The sequence below is a fragment of the Sceloporus occidentalis genome, unplaced genomic scaffold (genome assembly GCF_023333645.1).
Source record: "Sceloporus occidentalis isolate IW3139 unplaced genomic scaffold, rSceOcc1.0.p SCAF_1, whole genome shotgun sequence".
NCBI classification, from domain to species: domain Eukaryota; kingdom Metazoa; phylum Chordata; class Lepidosauria; order Squamata; family Phrynosomatidae; genus Sceloporus; species Sceloporus occidentalis.
Window position 1 is genome coordinate 6,191,301 of NW_028316981.1, and position 22,806 is coordinate 6,214,106.

At 44.1% G+C, this 22,806-nt stretch overlaps 1 protein-coding gene across 1 annotated transcript; it reads right to left on the reverse strand.

Annotated features, from left to right (window-relative positions):
* Positions 1–1,845: 1,845 nt before the first annotated feature.
* Positions 1,846–20,962, reverse strand: LOC149320508 (antigen peptide transporter 1-like). The gene is made up of 11 exons (XM_089500877.1): positions 20,042–20,962; positions 16,899–17,013; positions 16,629–16,759; positions 14,418–14,623; positions 12,291–12,488; positions 12,045–12,173; positions 10,950–11,138; positions 9,006–9,179; positions 7,772–7,931; positions 5,821–5,957; positions 1,846–4,660 (listed from the first exon to the last, which is right to left on the reverse strand). The coding sequence occupies exons 1-11, from the start codon at positions 20,553–20,555 to the stop codon at positions 4,409–4,411; spliced, it is 2,205 nt and encodes a 734-aa protein (XP_089357003.1). The 5' UTR covers positions 20,556–20,962; the 3' UTR covers positions 1,846–4,408.
* Between the last annotated feature and the right edge of the window lie 1,844 nt (positions 20,963–22,806).

Consider the following 22,806-nt stretch of genomic DNA (forward strand, 5'->3'; position numbering starts at 1 on the left):
TATGTGTTTTGTGGGTGTGTAATTATTATATTTGTTACTAGCTGTACCTGGCCATGCGTTGCTGTGGCCCAGTCTGGTTAAATGGAAAAGAAAGGAAAGAGAAAGTGCACGTTTCTGAAATATTTAATTTCACAACGCTTGTGGATATACAATATTTTTGTTGTTCCATTGTCTGAGCAGATATAGAAATTGCTGACTCTAGAACACACAACATACAATTGTCCATGTGAGAAGCGATCTGTGTCTAGCTCTAAACTGCACAATTCTAAAGACTGGCCCTGAGTTTTGTTGATGGTGATTGCAAACGCCTATCAAATTGGGAATTGCAATCTCTTGCAACTGAAGTGTGTTGCTGTTACATCCAACAGATGGCACTGTTTTTTTAAAAAAAACATATTTTTACCTGTCACAGGTGTGACATCTATATATAAAAACATATTAGGCATATACAAACATGTGTGTATTCCAATGGAACGTTGTGTAAAAATTTCAAAGCAACCAGTAAAGAACTTTTGGAGATTTAAGATTTTGAACAAATGAACATTTACATTTTTATTTATATAGATTTATTATTGGTATGCCGCCTTGCTCCCAGGATGGCACCCAAGGCAGCTAAAAATGGCACTGGGCGCAGAAAGAATAACATTGAAAGTTTCTTTGTTGGTCTCTCCTGATGTTCATCCAGGGAGATACAGTCTGCCAGATAGCCTGGACCTGAGCCATGTAGGGCTTTATAGGTCACAACTTTCACATTGAATTGTGCCCAGAAACAAATTGGAAGCCAGTGAGGCTGTTTTAATAAGGGAGTACAGTCACCCCTTCTAACCCACAGATCTGGGATCTGCTCCCTCAAATATGCACGGAGGGGCAACCTCCACTATTTCCAATGGCGTGGGGAGTGCACCCCATTCAAGCCTATGAGGCTTGAATATGGGCGAGCCTCCATTTTCACCGGGGGGGGGGGGTCTGGAACAGATCCCCTGCAGAAATGGAGGGTATTATGATCCCTTATAAGAAGACAGAAGACGAAGACTAGAAATAGGAAGGGCAGCCATGAAAGAGCTGGAAAAGATCCTAAAGAATAAAGTTATACAACTAAGCACTGCAGTTTTTACTGGCGTATGCACAAGGGTACACATTATTGAATGTGCGGCCATCCGTCTGCTTCACGTGGATTTGGATAGCTGTGCATTTTTAACAGAGGGAGAGAGAACAGATACAAACATGCAAAGGAAAGTGAAGACAATTAAATAGTGATGTGAATGTGTGGAAATCCACAGCAATTCACATAATGCATTTACATTTAGATTAAATTCAGGCTAGAAGACAGGTCCCCTTTTGAAATAAAATACCCAGTTATAACACTTTGAATCCACTTGAATGGATTCTGACCTATGGAATCCTGGGAAGGAACTAGAGATGATTTGTGGCTGAAGACTTTAGCCCTCCCTAAAATGCAAGTCCCAAGATTCCACAGGATGGAACCATAGCAGTTCAAATGGAGTCAAAGCACTGTTAGTTCTGTCATGTGAAAGACCCCCAAACTGACCAATAATATCTAGGGGAAGACAAGGCAGTAAGCAAGAGAGCCAGTGTGGTATAGTGGTTGAGTGTTGGAGAGCAGGGTTCGAATCTGGCTCAGCCTTGTAAGCCGACTTAGTGACCTTGGGCAAGCCACACTCTCTCAACCTCAGAGAATGGCAATGGCAAACCCCCTTCTGAAGAAACTTGCCAAGAAAACCCCATGACAGGTTTGCTTTAGGATCATCATAAGTCAGAGATGACTTGAAGGCACACAACAACAGGCAAGAAAACTTGCCCAAGACACAGTGTAGGATCCTGAGGGCAGAGACAGATGTATCCTTAGCTAGATATTCTAAGGTAATGAAAACTCAAAAGCTTACACTGTTTTGTGGAGTTTTATTGTTGTTGATGATGATGATCTTTACAGTCATATTGCCCTCAACTTACAGCAATGGTATGAATAAGAGAGCTCCCGGGGTGCATAATGAAGAGGATCATGGAATTGAGGCCACCTTCCTCAGATAACAGAAGTAAATGATTAGTTGGCACACCATCAAACCAGAGATTTAACACCTTTGCACAAAATGGACCAAGAGTGTTTTTTGTACAGAAGAGTGTTTCCCTTTCTTTTCCCCATAGAGAGACTGGATTGCTGCCAGACTGCAGTATTAATGTAGTGTGACACCACTTTAACTGTCATGGCTCCATCCTATGGAAACCTGGGATTTGTAGTTTTTGTGGCACCAGACCTCTCTGACAGAGAAGGCTACATCTCTTTCAAAAGTACCCATCCCAGTATTCCATAGCACTGAACCATGGCAGCTGTGATGGCAATGTCACACTGCATCAGTTCTACAGTGTAGATGCAGCTGTGCCTGGATGAGCTGAACTGTGTAGGTTTACCCCTCACAGACCTAAGGAGCGCATTTACACAAGCAATGTTATGATTATATTGGGAAGATGTGAAAGGGGGACAGTGTGTGTCTTTAGACTCCTCTGAATTTGTTAAAGGTATAATTCCTAACATCTGTAGCATAGAACTAATCTGGGAAACGGATTTGAATCTTTTAATTCCCATTTCACAATGGACTACAGTTTGGTCTTCCACCCCTTTTAAATCCAGATCAGCACTGATTAGAGAAAACGCCTGGAAAATTTTACACAAGTGGTATTTGACTCCAGTGAAGCTGGCCAGAATGGTTAAAAATGTTTCCTCCAAATGTTGACATGGTTGTAATGATAATGGCAAATTTCTACACATGTGGCTAGACTGCCCCAAGATAAACACGTTTTAGCAACTGGTACTTGAACAAAATTCATTGATTACTAACCAAGAAATTATGTAGAATTATTTCCAGAAATGCTTTTGTTATCAATATATGTAGACACAAATTCAAATTTGAAAGATAAAAACCTCATAGATTTCGTCATTACAGCAGCATGTGTAGAAATTGCCAGATGCTGGAAAACGGGGGAAGTATGTTTAGATATGTAGTGGATAAAAGGTATGGGAGCTGTGGATGCTTGAAAAACTGTCTGAGAGAATGGCAAGTTACACAGGACGACCAAAATCAGGACCTTTCATAGACAAATGGTTCCCACTCACTGACTTTGTAAACAAGGAGAAGACCACCTCCATCTCATCTGAACCTTTGGACATTCTACACTAGATTTACACAAAGGCAGCACTGGACTTTAAAACGACCACTTACACTGAACAGAGCATAAGAAAGAGACCCATAACATAATTCAAAGTTGTGAGATGAATGTTTTGTTTTGTTTTTGCTTTATCGTTGTGACATGTTTTGTACATAGTTGTTTACTTATAATTTTTTTTAAATGACAGAAAAAACGTTATCAGAAATGTTGGGGAAAAAGGTATAATTCCTGAATGATGGTGTGGCTATGTATTCTATTGCCCCCACCAGCCTACTGTGGAAAGATAGTGAAAGGAAAATTAACATGGCTTCCATGGGCTAACCCGGAAAAATGCTTGTATCCCATCTAAATTGTGTATTTTGCTCTCAAGAAATTTTTTCTAGAAGAACAAACTGATACTGTGATGGTTACATGGTGTATCACATTTCCTAGCAGGCCAAGCATTGGGGAATGGCTGCTTTCCTTACAGGTACATGACCAACTGATGCCTAGCCTGGAAATCAAGCCTGGAAACCATGCCCTATGAGGAATGCCTTAGGGAGCTGGGGATGTTTAGCCTGGAGAAGAGAGGGTTAAGAAGTGATATGATAGTCCTGTTTAAATATTTGAAGGGATGCCATATTGAGGAAGGAGCAAGCTTGTTTTCTGCTGCCACAGAGACTAGAACGCGGAACAATGGATGCAAACTGCAGGAAAATAGATTCCACCTCAACATTAGGAGGAACTTCCTGACAGTAAGGGATGTTCGACAGTGGAACACACTTCCTCGGAGTGTAGTGGAGTCTCCTTCCTTGGAGGTCTTCAAGCAGAGGCTGGATGGCCATCTGTCGGGGATGTTTTGATTTAGATTTCCTGCATGGCAGGGGGTTGGACTAGATGGCCCTTGCGGTCTCTTCCAACTCTATGATTCTATGATTCTATAGTCAAAACCTCTATCAAGTCACTGTCTATCAAGTTCATAGAATTTTTTGAGTGCATGGCACTTTTGCAGTAGTGACTTGGCAACCCTGACAACTATATTAGAGTGTACAAGCTTGCAACTCAGGGTTCCTATTCTCTCTAGATCCTGGTCTGTCAGGGTGGGAGGCAGAAGTGCATTCTTTCCCTAAATAAAGTTGGATCCTTGATTCACCAGGCCTGGTCTTCTAATTTCTTCCAGGAAAGTCCCCTTCAATAGGTAAGGCCCTGGAGCCTAAGCCAAAAAGCTCCACTGTTCCTGCTACCATTATAGAGGCCCATTGCTCACTTTGGGGACACCGTTGCTTCCTCCCCCCTCAGTCCCATTCTGCTGCCTCTGCACCAGCTGCCAATAGGCTCCCTTCCTCTCCATCAGTTCCTTGTGGGTCCCCTTCTCTCGGATCTCCCCCTCTTCCATGACCAGGATGAGATCTGCACGTTCCACACTGTGGAGTCGGTGAGAGATGAGCAGCACAGAGCGTCTTCCACGAGCCTCTCCTTCATAAATCTCCTTCTCCACCTGGAAAGGACAAATGCAGATAACTTCTATTGAGTGTGTTCTAGGCATTCTAATCTTCTCACTCAACCAAAGATTTCCTCTCCCTTGGCTCAGCTTCATCCTTTTCCACTTGCTGCTCCATGTGCCTGGCATTGTCTCCCTGGACATCCGAGAACTGCTCTTTCTGTCACTGTTTTCTAATCTTAATTGAAAACGTTCTTCCTTCCCAAAGCTTTTGTGATTTTAGGTTAATATTATTTTATAACTGTATATATTTTTAGTTTTTTCTGGGTTTTTCGGGCTATGTGGCCATGTTCTAGCAGAGTTTCTTTCTGACATTTCGCCAGCATCTGTGGCTGGCATCTTCAGAGAATGCTTTGCCTGGAAAAATTGGGTATTTATATACTGTGTGAGCCTGGGAATGCAGGAGTGATTTGCATGTGTATTGTTATGTGTTGCTGGCTGGCCTCAGCCTGGGAGGCTAATGCAGACATTAATCCTCATTTGCATTAGCCTCCCAGGCTGAGACCAGCCTTCAACACAGAACAATACACATGCAAATCACTTCTGCATTCCCAGGCTCACACAGTATATATATACACCCAATTTTTCCAGGCAAAGCATTCTCTGAAGATGCCAGCCACAGATGCTGGTGAAACGTCAGAAAGAAATTCTGCTAGAACATGGCCACATAGCCCAAAAAAACCACAAAAAACTATGGATGCCGGTCATGAAAGCCTTCGACTTTACAATTCTGGGAAACTTATTTTACATGGAGGTACATGCATCTGTTTCTGAACACAAAAAAAACATGTTTTTAGCTTAGGAAACATAGTTCACAATAGGTTTTCTGCACAGAAAATGCGAGTGTCCCCCCCCCCCCAAGAAAAAGAGCCCATGTATTTCTGCATAGAATAATTTTCTCAGAACATTTTGGGATGGTCAAATACTGAGGGGATATTATGCAAAAGTCTTGTTGCTACATTCTTCTTCCTGACAGAGATTTCCAGCTATTGGGAAACACGTTTTTCAAGGAGGAAATGAAATATGGAGGAATATTCTTTCTATCCCTAAAATGCCCTCACAGTTTCAATGCTGGGGGGGTAGCCCAGGGGTCCCAAAAACAGACATATTTTTGGTATATCGCTCACTCCTGCTCTCTGCCATCATACCCAACTCACCTCCTGCTGACTTTCTGTGTCGAGGGCACTAGTGGCATCATCCAGGATCAGCACTCTGGGGTCTCGGATCAAAGCCCGAGCGATGGCAACCCCTTGCCTTTGTCCTCCAGAGATCTGACCTCCTGTTTCTCCAGCATCTGAATAAAGGAACAAGAAATGAAGATACTTTTCAGCTAAAACTGCCTCCTTTATTCTATTATTACATCTTGGCAGAAGTTTCTGTGGCATTATATCTATCCTGCTATTGCTGTTTGCTGGCCTGGCCAGAGAGAGTTTGATAGAGATGACATAGTGGAGGAAGAAGCAGCTAGTCTCAGCTGTGAAGAAATGGAAAATGTAAGTGCTCTCCCACATGGAATGCACCCCCTTCCCTTCTTCTCTTGTCCCTGCTTCTAAACAGCAATGGCAGTGGGGGGACACTGCCATAAGTCACTAACTGGATTCTGGCTTATCTGTTGCTATTCAAAGTGTTGTTTTTGACCCCCAAATTCCTAATTTATGGAATTTGAGGGGACTGAAAAATTCTTAATTATGCAGCTCAAGTCCTGTATAGTTTTCTTCCTCTCTTACATTGTACCACAGTAACTCAGCACCACCTTCAGAATCCCATCCTCTAGCAGGTGGGTGAGCCAATAGACCACAGGCCATAGCCCATGTCAGTTCTGTTGCCCAATTATCCCAGGGATAAGCAAAGTGTGCCTTCTAGGCTACATGCAGCCTTTGAGACCCCCAGAATTCATTTCAGCCCCTCCCAGAACATTTTGTCCCCCAAACAGCAAAGCCTCTAGGGAGCTTAAAATGTAATATCTATCCTAACTTGAAAAAAACTTTTTTAGAAACTAAAGCGACCAGGGCTTGAATTGATGTTTAAATGGCAAAGCATTACCCCAGAGGCTTTGAGTCTGCAATCTGCCATTTTGGGAGGCAATCTGTTTGGGGCATTAGGGAGGGTGGGGCCCTCCAAGGTCTAAGGAAGAAAGGAAATAGTATTCTGAACCTCAGAGGCTGCCAGCTCCTGGGCGAGCCCAATACAGCCACCTCTTGACCATCTGGACTTCTCCAAGTCCCTGGAACAAGACCTTACTGAGGGGCAAAACAGACTGCCCAAAAGCACCAGATTTGGGATGCCATGGAGCTGCATGGTGTAGCACCACAGCAACCACACACCATAGCCCCAATCCAGCTATTCGCTGGGGCAAAAAGAAGCAGCAGAAAACTGCTTCTTTTTGAGCCGGCAAAAAGCTGGCTTTTCTTCCGCTACCACAGCTTTGCATTGCTCCTACGGTGTGTGATATGTAAATGGTGTGCCACTGGGGCACCATACAGTGGCCGCTGTGTAAACGGCTGGGTGGCATGATGCTGGCTTCCTGCTGGCTTAGGGGTGTGTGTTGTGCATAGGCCATGCCCCCAAGTCACTGGGAAGCCAGCATTTTTGCCAGTCTGTTCTGGCCCCACGATTTGTTATATGAGCCTAGAATCATAGAATCATAGAGTTGGAAGTGACCACAAGGGCCATTCAGTCCAAACCCTTGCCATGCAGGAACTCAAAATCAAAGCATCCCTGACAGATGGCCATCCAGCCTCTGCTTAAAGACTTCCAAAGAAGGACACTCCACCACTCTCCAAGGGAGTGTGTTCCACTGTCGAACAGCTGTTAGTAAGTTCTTCCTAACGTTGAGGTGGAATCTCTTTTCCTGTAGCTTGCATCCATTGCCCCAGGTCCTATTCTCTGGAGCAGCAGAAAACAAGCTTGCTCCATTCACAATATGACATCCCGTCAAATACCTAAACAGGGCTGTCATATCAGATGCTTTTTTTTAAAAGATGAGGATATCAGGATGGAAGATGGGACCTGCAACCTTTTGCAGGTGCTCCACTCCTGAGCTAGAGCTGGAGTCCATTTTGTGATCAGAGGAGGCTGGACGGGTTACTGGAAAGATAAGCTTCCTACCTGTGTCATAGCCATAGCTCATTCGGGCAACCAACCAATGGGCTCCTACTCGCTGGGCTGCCTGTTTCACCTCCTCCTGGCTTCGCTCCCCCAAGCCATAAGCAATGTTCCTGTGTAAGGACCGAGCAAAGAGCACCGGCATCTGGCTCACTAGTGCCACCTGAGGGAGGACAGAAGGGTAAAAAGGACCTGGAGGTCTACCTTATTCCAGATCAAGACAAGCAAAATTCTCATCATGAGTGTGGACATAGGAAGTTAATCTAAAAGAAGAGTAATTGTAGGAAAGAATAAGGGAGCAAGGCAAAGGCTTCAAAACAGCAGTGAAAGATGGCTCCCATGTCACCACGGCAAATAATATTTTAACCTGCATTAATAGAACTATATTTCCAAGTGAAGGGAAGTAATAGTCCACCTATATTTTGCACTGGTCAAGTCTCATCTAGAATACTGCATTCAGTTCTCGCCCTGAGTGCCTTATTTTAAGATGGATAAAGACAAGTTGGAGCTGCTTCTGAGAAGGGCAGTGAGGATGATAAGATGTATGGAGAACAAAACATAGAAGAGACTGAAGGAGCTGGGCATGTTCAACATGATCACTCTCTTTAAATACCTCAAGGGCTGCCGCAAAGAAGGAAAGCAGGTTTGCTGCCTGAGAGGGCAGGATCAGGTCTAGTGGTTTTAAGTTACAGAAGAGTAGATATTTATTGACCATTAGAAGGAGCATAATTTTTTTGTGGATTTTTCAGACTAGAAAACGTGGCCATGTTCTGGAAGAATTTATCCCTGACATTTCATCTGCATCTGTGGCTGGCATCTTCAGAGGTATTCAGAGAATCTCTGAAGATGCCAGTCACACATGCAGATGAAACTTCGGGGATAAATTCTTCCAGAACACAGCCACATAACCTGAAAAATCCACAAAAACTATGGATGCCGGCCATGAAAGCCTTCGACTTCACATTAGAAGGGACATTTTGACAGAGAGAGCAGTTTGGCAATGGAGTCTCTTTCTCCGGACATTTTCAAAAAGAGACTCAACATCTACATGCTGAGGATGCTCTAGGACTGGAGATCCTGCATTAACTCAATGGCCCATGAGGTCCCCTCCAACTCCTGGATTCCATGCTGGTGTATCTGCATGAGGTTTAAGTCTAAACTTAAAAAAAAAACCCAAGACCTATCGTATATATGGGACCAGTAACTGCACTATATTTTCAGAAGAATAAGATCTCACCTTTTGCCGCAGGAAATGATGCTCGTATTCACTCAGGTTCCTGCCATCCAGCAACACTTGACCTTTTTTGGGCTCATAAAACCGTTCCAGTAGTGCCACAACGGTGCTCTTCCCAGACCCCGAGGGGCCCACCAGGGCCGTCACTGTGCCAGGACGCAGCTCCAGGGAGACCCCCTGTGAGAAACAGAGGATGTACATTGGGGGAAATCGACTCTTTTGTTAAACAAATCCAGCTATTTTAGGCCCTGGACTTCACAGCTTTTTTGTCTCCAGTCAGCTATGACCAGGTTGGCAACTGTCAGGCAGAGGAGTTTTTTTCAGCCGCCCCTAGACTGTGGAATGACCTGCCAGAAAACATTCAACAGCTGAATACGCTGTCTGAATTTAAAAGAACATTATAGACCAGTCTCATCCGTCAGGCTTTTCCAGATGAGATTTTTAAATTGTGAATTTTAAAGGATGAATTGTAAAGGTGAATTTTTAAAATATGTGCAAATCTTACTTGTCCTTTTAAATTGATTTATGTTTGATGTGATGTTGTTTGTCTGTTGATTGTTGTTGTTCCTCACCTCGATCCATGGAGAGAGGTGGAAGAAATAATAATAGTAAGGAAGAAGAAGAAGAAGACACAGACACAGCAGCACCAGCACCAGCTGGTCCCTCAAGGAGCTATTCTGTCTCCCATGCTATTTAACATTTACATGAAACCGCTGGGAGAGATCATCCGGAGACATGGGGCGCGGGGTTATCAGTACGCTGATGACACCCAGATAATTTTCTCTATGTCTCCGACTGATGCAGTGACTGAGGATGGCGTCTCTCCTCTCGTGGCCTGTCTGGAGTCAGTAATGGGCTGGATGAGGGAAAACCGACTCAAGCTGAATCCAGAGAAAACGGAGGTACTCGTGATAGGTTCCCCTGGCCCAGGAATGGCGGTGGTTCCACCTGTCCTGAACGGGGTCACGCTCCCTGTGAAGGACTCCGTGCGCAGTCTGGGGGTGCTTCTTGACTCGTCCCTTCACCTGACTGCTCAGGTGAATGCGACGGTCAAGAGCACCTGTCATCAGCTTCGGCTTCTTCGCCAGCTGCGCCCATATCTGGCCCAGAGGGACCTTGAAACTGTGGTACACGCCCTGGTAACCTCGAGACTGGACTTCTGCAATGGACTCTACATCGGGCAACCCTTATACCAAACCCGGAAGCTACAAATGGTGCAGAACATGGCAGCCAGGCTGGTCACTGGTACATCCAGGGCCAGCCATATAACACCGGTACTAAAAGATCTCCATTGGCTGCCCATTCGCTTCCGGGCGCAATATAAGGTGTTGGTGATGACCTATAAAGCCCTAAATGGCTTGGGCCCAGGATACCTGAAGGACCGCCTCTCCCCATACATTCCGCCCCGCACCCTCAGAACATCTGGGCAGCAACTACTTAGGGTTCCCGGGGCGAGGCTTGTCTCCACTTCTCGGAGGACTTTCTCCATCGCCGCCCCGGCCCTTTGGAATAAGCTGCCCATAGAGCTCCGCTCAGCTACCTCCCTGGCCCAATTCAGGCGGGACTTGAAGACTCACCTGTTTGAGTTAGCATTCCCCGAATAAGGTCCCATAGGCCCCCCCGCCGCACTGGCAATGGGATTGGCTAACCTGGGGGGCCTTTTTGCTCTGTTCTGTTTTTATGCTTTACGTAATTTTGTATAATTTTAATGTTTATTATTGTATTATTGTATTTTAACTGTTGTAAACCGCCCTGATCCGATGGAAGGGCGGTATATAAATAAAATTTTTATTATTTATTTATTATTTATTATGTCCCTCTCAAAGCTCAATCTATAATCACACACATTTTCCTTTTCATCTCATACTAAGAGAAACACAAATTTCTCTACCTATTCACTTCCTTGTTGCCTTTGATCCCCACCATTCTGGTCTCGCCCCACATTACCTTCAGGACAAGAGAACTGTCCCCGTCGGGGTAGGAGAAATAAACATCCTTCAGCATCATGTGTCCCAGTAAGTCCTGGGGTGCCAATGTGCCTGAAGGGCTGATCTTGGGCGTCCGGTCAATGTATTCGAAAACCTTCTCAGAGGAGCCTATCGCCTTCTGCACTCTGGGATAAATTTGGAGGAGAGCCTAGCAGAAAGGACACAAATGTTCTTGAGAGGATTGAAATATAATTTGGGGTGGAAGGAGGGACAATGGAAAAAGGAAAAACAGTCAGGTACAGGTGGAGCTTAGAAAATAATTTTTAAAGTAATTAATTTATAACTTTAACATCAACGTTGTATCTTCTAGTTATAAGTTCTACTTCTAAGACCTCCCCAAAGGTAATTAAGAGGCTGTGCACACCTCCCCTAATGGGCAGCCTGCATCCGCCTCCAGTTGTACCAGATTAGGGCCACAGCAACCGCACGCTGTGGCCCCAATCTGGCCTTTCCAGGGCGCAGAAAGGAGCATCGTGTAAAGACAGCACCAGAGGAGTGCCGTGATGCCATACGCTGTGTGGAGCAGTGCACAGCATTACGCCGCCATGGGGGCAGAATTGGTGCAGGCGTCGTACAGATGCCATGCTCCAGTTTGCCCCCAGGACGGTCTTAATGGCTGGTCTGCACAGCCCCTAAATCACCATTATAGACACTTTGAAGGAAACCATTTACTCTGCCTATCAAAAGAAATAAAAATAGTTAATTTAAAAAAAATAAATACCCTAATTGCTTTACATTTAACAACAAAAACCAGAACATGAACCATGTGATATTCCTCCTCCATCATTCAGCGAGGCCATACTCGTGTAACTGTAAAGGCAACTAAAATTTTACCATTACATAGCAAAAGCAGGGATGTTATGGCTTGATAAGTTACAACTGTAATGTAACTAGAAAGTTTTAGTTACTAAACTGCTAAAACTCTTAAGCCCCTAAAAGTTTTTGGGATGAAAGGGAATCAATTAATGTTATTTAACAAACAAAGAGTTACTTCTGAGTTCTGGTTACATTTTCTTTATAATGTCGCTAATTCATGTCTCGCTCACTGGCTTACCCGCACCGCTGTGGAAAACCCCGTCTCGTAGAGGACAAAGGTAACAAGATCGCTGCGGCTCATGCGTCCCAGTGTGACAAGGTGTCCACCGTAATACAGGATGCCAACCTTGAGACCCAGTCCTGAGAGCTGCAAGGAAGAAATTTCAGCCTCAAATCCTTCTCCTAGGATCCCAGATAACATTGCACCACACGCCTCCATCTTATGGAGAAGGGGAACATCCCTCTCTGGGCACCCAGAACCTACGTTGCTAGTCCACATGGAGGCAGCACAAGCCACAGCCTCCCTCTGGTTGAGCTTGTAGGTCTCCTGAAGCTTCTCCTCATAGCACCAAGATGCCCTGTCCTCATTAGCAAAGCTGCGGACAGTGGAGATGGCTTGGAAATTCTCCATGGCCACCTCATTGGCCTTGGCAAGGGATTCCTGGACCTCCCGTGACAGGTTCTGGAAGGGAAGAAGTTAGATCAATGGATTGGAACTTGGTAAATCAAAGCACCTAAAGTGCATTTCCATCCTCAGCATCATTTCAATAACAACAGGAACAACACAATTTAATTCATTAATATTCTGCTAGGGTTCAATTCCCAGCTCACCCATGAAACCCACTGGGTGACCTTGGACACGTCATGGGGAAGGCAATTGCAAACCTCTTCTGAACAAATCTTGACAAGAAAACCTCGTGAGATGATTGTATTGGGGTTGCTATAAGTTGGAAACGACTTGAAGGTGCACAACACCTACAAAATTATGCTTTTCTCCAAATAATGGGACTTAAAGCTGCCTAAAACTTATTTAAATTATATATGGGCTAAAAACAACTATGCAAAACCTTCAGTAAAAGTATAAATATAAAAGATATTTAAAAGACAAGTAAACAGGTTGGTCTGATCTAGCACAGTTGCTCTTCAGGGTTTTTTTTGGGGGGGGGAGGAGATATAGATGTCTCTTTTTAAAGACATTTATAGAACTATGATTCTACTTTAACAACACCCATTGTTGTGTCCTATGGGGGTCATTCCCACTGGCAGGATGATGAATCGCTTCCTGATTAGCTTCTGCCCTGGTTTTGAAAGTGATTCTAAAAGGCCCCCAGTTCCCACTATGAAAGGGGATCTTTTCCTTACCCCAGTCCAAGTGATTTAATTTGCCCAGATTGTCGTCCCCACTTGCAGCACTGCTTCAGAATCCCCCATCAATCCTCCATGACGTATGTGGCTGGCTTGGAATTGGGGAGGGGGGGTTGGAGGCTGAGAGAGTGTGACCTGAGGCTGAGAGAGTGTGATCTGAGGCTTTCCCCACGCCTCCTCCTTTCCCAGAGGGTGCTGGTGGGAGTGCGGGTGGGAGGCCATGGTGGCGAAGAGCTGCTGTGGCTGTGGCTGGTGGAGAAGGAAGGCAGGAAGGGACCCGGGAGGGGGAGGACGAAGGGGGACACAGCAGCATGGATTTTAAAAAAACATCAATTAATTGATGAATCGTTAGAATGGCTCTGCAACTACCTGCCTTGTCAAGTAGTTGTTAAGCCATTTTAACGATTTTTCGGTGAATTGTACTTTAAAAAACAAAACGCAAACACCCCTGTCACACCAGCAAAGGCAGCACTGGGGGGGGGGGGGGGTGGCATCTCAAAAAATATGGGGAGGGATGGCAAACACACAACCCTTGTGCCTCCCTCCAGCCATCTGTCCCTCCCCTCCACCATGAATTGATTCTCATCTGGCATTTCCACTTGTTGGAATCCCATCAGAATCAATTCTGTGGGGGGAAAACCTCTGAAAAACTAGTGTCAGGATAGCCCAGGTTTTTTATATTTCCTCCACTTTTTCCCCACTGGAATTGATCAAATGAGGATTGGATTGGTTTTGGAGTTTATCGTAGTGGGAACAACCCCATGGAATCCAGATATTTGTATTTTATTGAGTTTATTGTATTTTATTGAGAGGCATTTATAAACCTGAGAAATCTAGTGCCTCATCAAAATGCAAATCCCAGAATTCCATAGGTATTTTCCTGGGAAAGTCACACGATTGCAGCAAAGATTTTTAGATGATATCGTAATCTAAGAGGATTTATCCTGGGAAGAACCAGGCTTTCCCCATGAATGGTTTTGTTGCTGGAGCATTCCTGGTCCTTCCTGGGATAAGTCCTCTCAGATCACAATGTGTGTGAAAATCTTTGTCACAATCATGCTACTTTCCTGGGAAAATGCCTTTTTAATCCCCTAATTTCCCCCCATGTGATAGTCTCCATAGTAGTTAAAGTGGAATCATAGAGGTATAACTGAGTAGCATCAAAGGGCACAGCATGTTGAATTCTTGCAGTTAATGTCCCATATGATAAAGGCCTAATATGACATCCATGAGTCCATCTGGGTACCTGGTAAAATTTCCCTGAGAGCTTTGGCACCAGGAAGATGAAGGGAAGGGCCACAGTGACAAACAAGGCCAGTGGCACCGAGAGCCACAGCATCATGCCATAGAGGAAGGTCCCCCTCATCAGGTACCACAGTATCAGGTTCAGGTCTATGTTGAGGGCCTCGCTCATGGTGTCCGTGTCAGATATCACATGGGAAGTGAGGTCCCCTGTGTGGAGGAGGAAAAATGAGGATCAAGCAAGGCCAGAGGTAAGGTATGGAGGAAAGACAAGGAAAGTTAGGGTGATGTCATTGTTTCCTTCCTTGCTGCCTCGATTATTCTTCATGATGAAGGTTACCATCATTCCATCTACCTGCTCCCTCTTCATTCTTTCCACATGCGCTGCCAACCTCCTTCTGCAATCTTCTCCCATCTCCCATAAACCCTTTGAACCACCTTCATCCTGCACATTTTGCATGGTGTGCAGATGTTAATATTATTTTTTGTACAAAACATTTTTTTCAGTCTTTAGGTATTCCGTTTTTTAAAGTGTCAAACAAGTGTTACTCATCACCTATTGTCTGCAGAGCAACATGTCCCCAATGTATTCCTAACATGTTGTTGTTATTTTATTATATCCCACCTTTCTCCCCATATAGGGACTCAAGATGGCGATTTTTAGGGCTTGAGCAGATAGGCTAGGAAAGCACAGACCAAGCCCATACTTTCCAGGCACTGGTGTTCACCTGGGTCAGTTGTACACCTGTCCCCACACCGACCCAGGACCTGCAACTGGTGTGTATACTTCTTAACTTGCCATGCCATTGTTTTCACTCAGGAACCCTTGTAGCCATGTCTGACATGGAAACAGGGTGACTGACCGTGTGAGTGCAGCCAGGTGCCCCATTTCTGTGTCATACGGAGTGATGGGGGACTCGTGAGAGAGAGCAACGACACGGCAAGGTAAGAAGAAGGGGTGTATATCGACACAGCCTGTTTTTGCTGCGGAGTTTCCTAAACTCTGAGGAAAATAGGGATAAATTACTCTAGGGTAAAGGCTATTTACCCTGAGATCAGGCCATATCCTCCAGATCTGCATCTGGACAGGAATGTTGTGGCCCGATCCTGGCATGGGAATTTTCTAGACAATGTGTGTTTGTGGGGAACCTAGGCCTGTTGGCCCATGTGAACAATCCCTTAGTTGCTCTTTACATTACATTTAAACAAAATGAAAACCTCTTAAAATAGTCCCAAACCTATCAAAATGAATATGCAATACCAACAGTATAACATTCATAAGCCAGGAAGAAAGATTACAGAGGAAAATTGTGTAACTACTTGGTTCCCCTTTACCACATTTCTTTCTGACATGAACTTTGCCTATGGATCTGCATTGAAGCACATGTCATTTTGGAGTGACACTTTAGAGTGTAACTTGGTCTTGGTTTTTGTAATTAAGTTTAACTGGACTGACTTTGCCTCAAGATTTTTATTACTAATAACAATGGATAATTTATAAAACAACCAAGAAGTCACTGATTCTTATGCAATACGGTATCAGTTTAGTAGTTATGCAATAGGAAAGCTCATTTTAGCTCTTATCCTTCTTCTCATATTGATTTTTTTGAGAGATGCTTTGGAATAAATCTTGTAACCGTGACAGATACAATATGTAGGTAGTTTGCACGAATCTCTTATTTTGTATGCTCCTTTGTGTTAGAATTCTCTGATGTCAATAGAGTTAATGATCTGTTATCCTACAATTACTAATCAATTAAATAATTGGATTTAAAAAAACAGTGCCTGGTGAAAAAATTATACAAGTATTTAAAAAGTACAATACAGCTACTTTTTAAAAGTAGCTGCATTGTACTGATGGTGTCTATATGTCAAATGTTGTAGGCAACATTATGCATAATGTATAAAATTTATTTGAAAGGGGAAAAAAGATCAGTGTTTTACAAGAAATAGTAATTGCTGTAGTAATTTTTTTTAAAAAAACAGTATTAATAGTTTTTATGTTAATTCTGTAACTGAACTATAATGTTTCTGTCTAAAATTAAAAGGTAAAAGGTAATGTTATGCATAATGCATTTCCTCCAGACACTGTATTTGGAGCGGAGTGGCAGACCTTTCAACTGCAAAAGAATTTAAGCTGGTATTTTGGAAGAACAATGCATGGAGCAGAGGGCTGATATGAATTTAAGGGTTGATCACGAATTAGATGCTTTACCTGTTCGGTTAGCATGGAAGAACCCAATCTCCTGGCGCAGGATGGATCTGAAAACGGTGCTCTGGAGCCGGGTGTGGAACCGGTTCATGGTGGTGTTGTAGAGGCAGTCACAAAGAAACTCCGCCACGGTACTGAGGGCATGTGGAAAGGGCATTTCGAAAGTCTCTGGTCACCAGCACCCCAACTATCCCACAAACACACCCCCCACACACCACATTTTCATCCTGCCCTCCCATTAGTTCACCTGCAGTCATCTTCCTTGCTCCATACCTGACCACAGTGAAGAGAGACATCAGCCACAGGGCTTTCATGAAGGAGGACGTGCCAGCCTCAGTCACAATCCAGTCGGTCACACGTCCTGTATAATACGGGATGGCCATCTCCCCTAAGAGGCAAAAGGAAACAGGCCTCAGGACTCCTGGGTGCAACGGAGCACAGGACCCTAGAACCTGGGATACTTTGACTGGCCAAGGGCTAGAAGGCTTAGGCTGCACTTAGAGGTGGGCTTTTTGAAAAGTTACATCTACTGTATATACTCATGTGTAAGTCTAGAAATTCTAGTCAAATAATTGATCACAAAAACCTGAGTCGACCTATCCATGGGTCAATGTAAGTACTATACTTTAACTCAACCATCCTCTGGTGAAAAGCAAGAGTATAATCTGTCCTGGAAGCACTGACCCACCTTCTACTCTCTCTCATTCTTCCAGCCTAAAGTGTGAGTACAAATACAGTAGTTATGCCTGCTGGGATTTTGTAGGTTCCTTGGCATTGTTTTTCTTTGCTTGGAGGTCTTTAAGTAGAGGCTGGATGGCCATCTGTTGCGGATGCTTTGATTGAGAGTTCCTGCATGGCAGAATGAGGTTGGACCGGATGGCCCTTGCGGTCTCTTCCAACTCTACGATTCTATGACTCTATGCTTCATCCTTTAGATGTTTTGTTACGTGCCCCTAAGCTTTACCCTTGATCTATCCGCAGGCCACATCAAAATCCATAATTTTGGTTCCCAAACCTACCCTCAACTTATACATGAGATCGATTTATAGTTGAGTATAAACGGTATATACAAATTAAATACAGTAGATTAAATATTGCAGGAAATTTCATTGAGAGGAACACAATAATAATAATGCTTTCTTGCTTCTGTACTTTGCTTTGCAAAAGAATCAATAGTTACAGAAGGCCCATAGATTGAGCCTACAGAGTAAAGTGCAAATGGGCTATGCTGGCCCCCACCCTTTCTTTCTGTATGTGTGGCAGTAGTATACACACTCACATAATCACCCCCTCCTTCCTCTGGAGGACTCTGAACACAATGGCCTGTGTTTAACCAGCGGCCTTGAAGAGCCTAGCTTAGCCGAGTAGGTATCTTACAGTTATCTCTCTGTACATTCCAGGCTCCAAGCAAGCAAGCAAGCACATGTAATGCCAAGCAAATGTAATGCCAAAAAGAAAATGTAGGACACAATGCTGCTTCGCTTTTGTGATTGGCTTACGCTAGGAAAAGTAGAGTTAGAAGGGCATAAAAGAAGATGGCAAGAGGCCCTCAGCGCTGCAGTTTTGATAACGCCCACCTTGCTGTGTGTGTGCGTGCTGCTGCCCTTGGCCAAGAAAATAAAGCGTTTTTTTTATCCTAGCCAGTTCGGTCTCTTTGACTCTGCTTATCCTCTGGCAGGCCACGGGCCTTCAGGTTTGTGGATTTGGGGTTCACCCGCTACATCATTAGATATGATTTAAATCATTAGTAATCTGCCCCCTATGAAGAAATGAGCATCTACTCACATTTTATATAAATACACACGCACACACACACACACACACACATATATTTACATACAAAAAAACAGCATGGTTTACTGGTTTGAATATTGGACTAGGACACTGGGAGCCCAGGGTTCAAATCCCCACTTAGCCATGAAAACCAAGCTACTGGGTGAGTTTGGGCAACACTCTCTCAGCCTCAGAGGAAGGCAAACAAACCTCCTCTGAACAAATCTTGCCAAGAAAACCCTGTGGCAGGTATGCAAAAACAACCCGAAGGCCCATAACAACAATGGTATAAAACTAAAAGGAACAAATTACAGTGTATTTAATTCCTGTTTCCATTGAAAACCAGGCATTTATCAATTCGAAAACTGGAATATCATTTTTAATAAATAAATACACATTCCAGGCTCTTTGCAAATTGCAGTGCCAACCCTTTTTTTTAAAGGGGGCATTTAGTCCCTTGCAAACACCATTTAAAACAAACAAAACAAAACAAAACAAAACCAGGCATTTATTTAGAAAAATCAAAATTCTGGGCTTTCAGTGGCAAGCAAGCTTAATGTCATTAAGAAACATTTCAGTCATTTAGTAACTTGCAAACTTTTTCTTGCTGTGTGACTTCAAGTCATTTCCGGCTTGTGGCGAGCCAAAAGGCGGGCTTCTTACAATACTACATTTTAAAAAATAAAAAATTAGGGCATTCAGTGGTGTAAAAACTGCAATGTCTTTTTTTAAAATCGAAACTTTCCAAAGATATAGCAATTTGTAGATGACAACAGAAATTTCATTTTAAAAAAATATAATTCTGGGCATTTGATGGCATTGCAGAGATAGCAATCATTTTTTTAAAAGATTAAGATCTAGGTATTTAGCAGCCTGCAAACCAGGATGGTTTGAGTGTTGGACTATGACTCTGGAGACCAGGGTTCGATTCCCAGCTTGGCCACAGAAAACCACTGGGTGACCTTGGGCAAATGGTCACACTCTCTCAGCCTCAGAAAAAGGCAATAACAAAACCTCATCTGACCAAATCTTGCCAAGAAAACCCTGAAGGGTCTCCATAAGTTGGAAATGATTTGAAGGCACACAACAACAACAAAATCAGGAGGTATGTGGTTTGTTTGTTTTTTAAATCTACATATGTAAAAAAGTGCAAACTGTTATCAATTAGTTTGTTTAAATATAAATTCTAGGGGGCCATAATTGTTGGGAGGCCACATGTGGCCTATGGGCTATCCTTAGCCTACCATCCCGATCAAGATCGACACCTTTGTGTTAGTATGTAGGGAGATTGAGACTCACTGAAAGAAAGAAGTGGGCAGCAGGAGCTTTTCCTAGACTTCAGTCAACTTCCTGAGATGCATTTGAAGAAGCAGACTGCATCTGATGAATACATCTGAGGAAGTAGACTGAAGTCTAGGAAAAGCTCCTGCTGCCCACTTCTTTCTTTCAGTGAATCTCAAAAGTGCTACAAGATCCCTCTGCATACTGATCCTACAGACTCACACAGCTATGTCTTTGAATTCTACCCTTGTGTGAGGCTGCTGAGTGATCTGGACTCAGAAGACCAACCAAATGCCAGTTGAAGAGAGGTTAGGGTGCAGATGTAAGACCCCTGAACCTTCCAGCCCTGCAAGGTTCCTCACCCAAGCATGCAGCCATGAGGAGTCCAATGAAGGCCACGAACCGCAGCACCTCTGGCCTCAGGCTGGAGACAAGGCGCCCAAAGGATGCTGAGGGTCTCTTCTCCGCCACTGCTTCCCTCTGGGGAAGAAGGTGATGCCAAAGGAAGGCAACAGCCCCCACAATGCCATAATGGAGGGCAAAAACATCTGCCCTGCCCCAGCTGTGGGTCAGTCCCAGGGCACCTTCTTTGGGCAGGAACAGGTATTGAAAGGTGGCATAGCAGGGCATCAGAAAGCTGAGGAGGGCAGCACAGGGGAAGAGGGCATCTTGAAGGGCACAGGGCAGTCTGCGCCTGAGGCTAGCAATGGCATAAGCCAAGAGGGTCAGTGTGGCCCACCGCCCCAAGGCAAGGGCCCAGGAAAATGCCAGGGGGTCCCAGCCAGGGGGTCTCAGCCTTTGCCAAGCCAGGCGGAGGGCGAGGAAGTCTAGAAGTGCCACCAGGAGGATCCAAAGACAGGGCACCAGGGGCTTCATCAGGCTCAGGAAGAGACCTCTAGGCCAAAGCCAGAGATGATGGTGATGGTGATGATGGGTCCAAGAGAAGGAGCCCAAGTTGTTCTGCTGCAGCAAAATAGGCTCTCCCTTCCTTCTTCGGGCTTCAAAGTCCCTCCAGAATCCGATCTTGGATTCTTCTCATTAATAAAAAGATGCAAATAGATGTTCCCAAGAAAGCAGGGTGACCAGATGCCCGAACCAAGCCAAGGAGGACAAATGCAGGGCAGTCGAGGAAAATGTAGGACCTTGCCAAAGAGAAAGTTTTTTTAAAAAAAAGTCCTCATGGAAATATAAATTCAAGCTTCTTAGTGATGCTCAAAAAAAGGAAATTCTCTTGTGAAGACTAGATGAAAAGCTGCCTCTGCCTCTGCATCTGCTCTGCACTATCTATCTATCCACTGGGCTGCGCTTCTTGTTCTTCTGGCGAAAGAACTGGAAAGAGAGCACGGCGCGCCCTCTAGTGGACGCCCCTCTCCATTGCGACTCTGAGCAAAGCCAAGCAAAAAGACCAGCAAGAATTGCTAGAATCAGAATAAAATGTGGGTCCAGATTAGGAGGGGAAAAGAGGGGGGGAAGGTTGGGTGGCTTTTTTTGCACACCTCCTCAGCCCCACACTCCAGCCATTCCCTTCCTGGAAATCCCCTCCGCCTGTTTTCAGCCTTCTAAGTAAGCCTTTTGTGGTTTCCTTTCCAGGAATCTAAAAGTGAAACCGGTTTGCCTCTTAAAGAAGAAGAGAGCAAAAGAAGAAGGGAATCATAGAAATTCTAGACTCATATAGAATCATAGAATCCTAGTTTTGGAAGAGACCACGAGGGCAATCCAGTCCTACCTCTTTCTGCCATGCAGGAACTCCCAATCAAAGCACACCCCATCAGATGGCCATCCAGCCTCTGTTTAAAGACCACCAAAGAAGACTCCACCACTCTCTGAGGAAGAAAAAGGAGTTTATCACACGATTGAAATCTGGGTTTATCCCATGAATATCCTGGAAAAATCGTGTAATTATGCATTACAATGTCACACAGCATCGCAAACGAAACCCGCCATCACAAAGAAGCATTAACACGCATCTTTTTACTTCCGGGATTTTGGCTGCAATGCATTTCCAATATCGCTTTATTTGCACAAGCGTGTGTGATATTTTGCGCAATTACTCACCATTTTCACTTTATTTGCAGGATGTTTTAAATGTGCTTTTATTTCTCTTTAATGCCAAAATTATCCCCAGTGTGGTAAACTCCAAACAGACTTGTGGCTGAGAGAGTGTGACTTGCCCATGTGGCCTTGGAATTTATCACTCAGAGGAGATCCGTGTTGGACTAGGACCCTGGGCAGACCAGGGTTCGAATCCCAACAAGGGAGTTTACCACATGGGTGAAAACTGTGCAAAAAGCTGGAAAGATTTCACACACATCGTTGTTAAAGTGCTGTTAAGCTGAACGCATTTTCTTTTGTCTACTTTCCGTCTACTTTCTGTTTGGGTTAACACCACTTTAACAATGATGTCGTGTGAAAATCAACCCACTTTTGCATTTTTCCCCCAATTTTGGGGAGATCCAGTTTGCACTCCCCAGTGAGCCATGAAACTGCCAGGGAGACTGGGGACTGATTGCTCTCAGCTTCTCCTACCTTATAGGGTTGTTGTGACTATAAAATATGGGGAGAAGAGAGCCGTCAAATCAGCAGAAGAAATTAAATTTTATTTCTGGAGTCATGTGGTACTATGATTTCAACGAGTTTAACATGCAAAAATAAAAAAAAAAAAACCTGTACAAGACTAGAATATGTTTTTATTCATCCTGAGCTGGGAAATTCTCAATGTGTGTTTTGTCCTTGTGTGTGATACACACACAAATTAGATGACAAGAAATGCAGAAGCACATCAAAAGTACTGAAGTGTGTGTGTGTGTGTGAATACCTTAGATTCACTTTTGAACCAAAACGCAGGGCTCCCTAAGGCTGCATCTGCACTGCATAAATAGTCTAGTTTGACACCACTTTTACAGCCATGGTTCAGTGCTATCAAATTCTGGGAACTGCAGTTTTGTGAGCTATTTAGTCTTCTCTCCCAGAGAACTCCGTGGCCACATGACAGACTACTGTTCCCAGAATTCCATAGCATTGAGCCATGGTAATTAAAGTGGTGTCAAGCTGGGTAGTTTCTGCAGCGCAGAGGCAGCCTCAATTTAGAATAAAAAAGTAACTCTGGTGGCCTATTGTCTCCAAACTT